At 60.5% G+C, this 4,249-nt stretch overlaps 1 protein-coding gene across 1 annotated transcript in view; it reads left to right on the forward strand.

Moving 5' to 3' along the window:
- The first annotated feature begins 1,089 nt into the window (after window positions 1-1,089).
- GPR50 (G protein-coupled receptor 50) overlaps window positions 1,090-4,249 on the forward strand; it is a 4,794-nt gene continuing 1,634 nt past the window's right edge. The window contains exon 1 of the mRNA XM_007452126.1: window positions 1,090-1,394. Within this exon, the coding sequence (XP_007452188.1) occupies window positions 1,208-1,394 (187 nt within the window). The 5' untranslated portion in view covers window positions 1,090-1,207. The remainder of the gene's footprint in view (window positions 1,395-4,249) is intronic.

The following is a 4,249-nucleotide window of genomic DNA, read 5'->3' on the forward strand; positions in this document are numbered from 1 at the left end:
TATTCCTGGGGCGGGGGCCTCTGGTCTGCCGGTGGCTTCCAGGCTGCGCAGCCCGGCCCCTCCGCGCCTGTCCCGCCGCTCCGGCAAAGCTCCCCGAGCTTACCCGAGTGCCCCGCGCCACTCCGTAAGGCGTGCGGAGCACCTAGAGAGGGGACGGGAGTCGGAGCCGCTCGTCCCGGGTTTCTTTGAGGAGCGGCAGTCCAAGAGAAGGGCTTTATCCCCCGTTTTACTTTTTCCCAGAGCAGCCTCGAAGCTCCCGCAGCCAGGGTGCCAGGCAGCAGGGAAGGGGACGCGCTCTCACTCTCGCTTGCCCCAGAGTTGGGGGCAAGCGGCCACCATCTGCCTCTTCTCACTCCCAGAGTACAGACACGATCCTTGCTCCCAGAGCCTGACGTAGGGGCCGTCTCCTCAAGGAAAACACAAGTCGGGGACCGGATTGAGTGCCACCCGCTGCTGCTGCTGCTGCTGCTAAGGGAGCCAACCAGCTCCTGCCAGGCACCAGAGTGGGAATAAATTCCCTAGAGACTGCTGCCCAGATTGGGGATGGAAGCCCCCGGCAGCTGTCCCCTGCTTTCCGCGGAGTATAGAAGGCTTTGAAAAGGCAAAACACTGGGATGGGATGAACCTCTCTCAAGGACACTGCAGAGGCGAATATCTAGGGTCCAAGGGGCCACTGGCCACTCCTCACGCTCTGCTGGGGGCTTCAGACAAGCTTGGGCCGGCACTGGACCCCCAAGAGGGACCCTATAGCCCCGCTCTGCAATCTACAGCGCTTTGCCAGGTGTTTGCGTAAGAGAGGGAGGGAGAACTTGCTAGAAACGGATGCGCAGTGGCTGGTGGGGAGGAGGTGGATTCCGAGCTGGTCACGACGCAGGGTACCTGGGGGATGTGGTGGGAGGCGGAGCGGCTAGAGGGGAAGCACATACAAGGCAGTCGGAAGCAAGACGACACCTCGATGTGGATTCGTCCAAAAAGAGTTGGAGATCAAAGCGGGGGTGATCAGGGAGCTCTGATTGGTCGGGGGGAGGGATTTGGGGTGGGGCTAGCCGCCTCTTGAGGCTTTAAAAGCTCATCGGAGGGGGCGGGAAGGCTGTCATTTGCTCTCTGACTCTCGGAGGGGAGGCAGCTTTCCTGAAGCTCCTGGCGACAGAGCAGGTGTTCGCTGTCCAGACCCGGCTGGGAGGACCTAACGGTCTCCAGCAGCAGCATGGGGCCTACCCTGGCAGTTCCCAGCCCATACGGCTGTATTGGCTGTAAACTGCCGCAGCCAGACTACCCACCGGCTCTAATCATCTTTATGTTCTGCGCAATGGTCATCACCATAGTCGTAGACCTGATCGGCAACTCCATGGTCATTTTGGCTGTGTCAAAGAACAGGAAGCTCCGAAATTCTGGTAAGACCCCTTTTCTTCTCCCTACCCACCGTGCAGCCACTTGCAACCCCTACCTAGGGTGTCAGTTTGGGCTCCTGCAATAGGGAACCCGTGGATGGGTCCTGCTCCCCATTTCCCTGCGAGCCTGAGTGACGATGTTTTGCCCGGGGGCGGGGGGGTGGTGGCCGTAAACTCAGAGCTTCTCCAGGCTGCAGAGGTTCGGAGAAGCTCTGGGCAACGAAGTGCAAATCCGCGTCCCTGCGGTGCGCGGCACACCGCCGAGCCCGGCCCCGTCGGGAACCTGATGCAGAGGGAGCCGGCACCCGAGCGGAGAGTCCGGCGGCCGCCCGGGGACAGCACGCCGAGCCGGACGCCGCAGAGGTGGCCGCGCCGAGGCAGCGCGGGAGGAATTAACGTGGAGGGAGCAGCGGGGCTGCTACCCGCTCCGGTAAAGTTAAGTTCTCGGCGGCTGAGGCGGCGCTTGCCGGAGCGCAGCGCGGCGGCCGAGCCCAAGCGCGGCCGAGGCCCCGCTCGCCGCAGCCCTGTGACTCCAGGGTGGCTCCCGGGCAGCTCCCGGGCGGCGGAGCGCAGACCCCCGCGCCTGAGTGTGAAGCAGGGCGGTCTGAGCCCGCCAGAGCCGAGCTCCGTCCGCCCGTCCCAGGGCGCACGGCGGAGAGAGGCGAGCGGCCGGCTGGGCGCAGCAGGCGGTGGCAGCGACGGCGACGGCGGCGGAGATCCCGAAGTCCGTAAGCAGGGTACCGGGGGTCGCAGGGCGGGGCGGCGGAAAGGTTCGGGAGCTCGGCGTCCCGGGGGCATAGAAGACGGCAGAACCGGTGAGGATCGCGGGAGGGCTGCAGGAGCGCTCAGAGGGGATGGTGGGGGCCGCAAGGGAGACCGCAGAGCGCGCGTACGTGGGACGAGGTGGGGCGGCGAGCGAGACTCCCCTCGCGGCCTGCCAGTGCCAAGGGGAGGGGGCCGGCTGCGAGCGGGCCTGGGGGACGGTGCTGGAGGCAGCAGGGCGCTGCACCCCTTGCCGGGGGCGGGGGCGGGGGCGGCAGACGCTGCGGAGCCTTGAGCCGCCTTTGCAGGTTGGGCGGGAGAGGGCTCGAGAGGGGAGGTGGGGGAGGGGCCAAGGGGCCCAAACTCCCAGCTCGGGCCCCGGATGGGAAGGGGCGGCGCCCAGTGTCTCCGCTGCCTGGATCCCGGCCGGCTGGGGCCGGAGGGCAGAGGGGAGCGAGGGGGCGGGGTCTGAGGGGGGGTGTCGGGCACCCACAGGACCCGGGCGGGCGGGGTGCCGGGGAGTGGAGGCCACCACTCTCTGGGGGATTACTTTGCTTGGACGAGGAATCACAAACACCACAGAAGTTTCTAAATGCAGTGACGGGCACACAGTCACTAAAAGTTTTCTTTTAAACTCCTGATGGGTGTGTCTGATTTCTCCTCGGTCCCCCGGAGACGTGGGGCTGCACACTTGGATCTCACGTGCGCTCCAGCAGTGCGGTCCCAAGGGGCCCAACCCCGGAGCCCCCGGGGGGTGGGGCAGCTGCGAAGTCCGTTTTCTCTTTTTTCCTTTTCTCCTTCACCTTCCTTTCCTTCCATAATTCAAATAAAGGTTTTTAGAGTTGTTGTGGTTTTGTTTTTAAGTCTTTGCCCTCTCTCTTCTCCTACTTTCTTCTCCGAATTCATTAGTTTGAGGGAAAACCCTAGAAAGAACCTCTTGGGTAGAAAGCGCCGAGGCCTCGCCTTGGCAGTGCTGGCAGAAGGAAGCAGAACGAGCCGTTCCTTTGCCCTTTTAAAAGTGCTCATTTTCTCCCAGTCCGAGATGAAGTGCAATATTTTGCCAAACCAATGCTAATTAGCAATGAGGTGTTTCCAGAGAAGGGGCTCCGCATCTGCACTTGGCCTTGCAGGTTTTACAAACAGCGTTCCTGCCGCCGCCCTACAAAACAGGAGTGCCCCCCCCCCGCCCCATCGGCACTTTCCTGTAAAGCCCGGAACCGGGGGCCTGGAACCAGTGTGCAGGGCGGCGAACGTGCTGGTGCCCGGCTCTGCTCGGGGACCCGCGTGAAGCAAGCAATTCTGCTAATCCCTGCCGGGATTTTCCCGATTTTTTTCCCTCTTTGCTCACTTTCTCAGACTAAATTTTACAGGGCCTCTCCCCACCCTCAGTTTTCACTCTTAGGTTACCTCGGAAATGGTAAGTATTTACTGGGCTAAGTCTTAGATTATTGTCTGATCCCGCTGGGAAAGACCGCTTAAGAAAACGACATGCCCTTTCTCAGACAGTTCTCTTTAGACATGTTTGCGTTGTTAATGCGATGGTAAGTTAGAGAAGGCAGAGGGCTAATTTGTTTTTTTTCCGGGGTTGGGGGAGGTTGAGGCTTCCTGACAGTCCTCAAGTCTCTCCACCCACCCCAGTCCCTACCCTCCAGCCTGTTTCCGACAGACAGCTCCATCCAGCTCCCCTCTACTCCCTCCCTCCCCCCAGCCCTACTCCGCCAAAACTTCGCGTTTTGTTTTTGTTTAAAATGATGGCCACAGGTCTGTGTGTGTGTGTGGGAGTGTGAAGGGCTCCCCAACGGGCTTTCGTGTTTACTGCTTTCTGACTTCACTTTTTTCCCAAAGCAGAGATGATGTTGTTTGAAAGGAAAAAAGAGGTTGTCAAAGAACAGGTCCCCCAAACCTGCTTGTGCATCAGAATCATCTGGGACATGCTTGTAACTAAAAATAAAAACACAACTGTATTTCTTTAAAAGAATTCTAGAAGTCTAAATTGTCACGACTCCAGCTGGCCTTTTCCTCCAGCTTATATTTGTAGATTTCCAAATGTAACCATTTATTCTTCTCTGTCTTCCTCCCCCGCCCCCACCCTCACC

Source organism: Lipotes vexillifer, unplaced genomic scaffold, assembly GCF_000442215.2.
Source record: "Lipotes vexillifer unplaced genomic scaffold, Lipotes_vexillifer_v1.1 scaffold1081, whole genome shotgun sequence".
In the NCBI taxonomy this organism is placed as follows: Eukaryota; Metazoa; Chordata; class Mammalia; order Artiodactyla; family Lipotidae; genus Lipotes; species Lipotes vexillifer.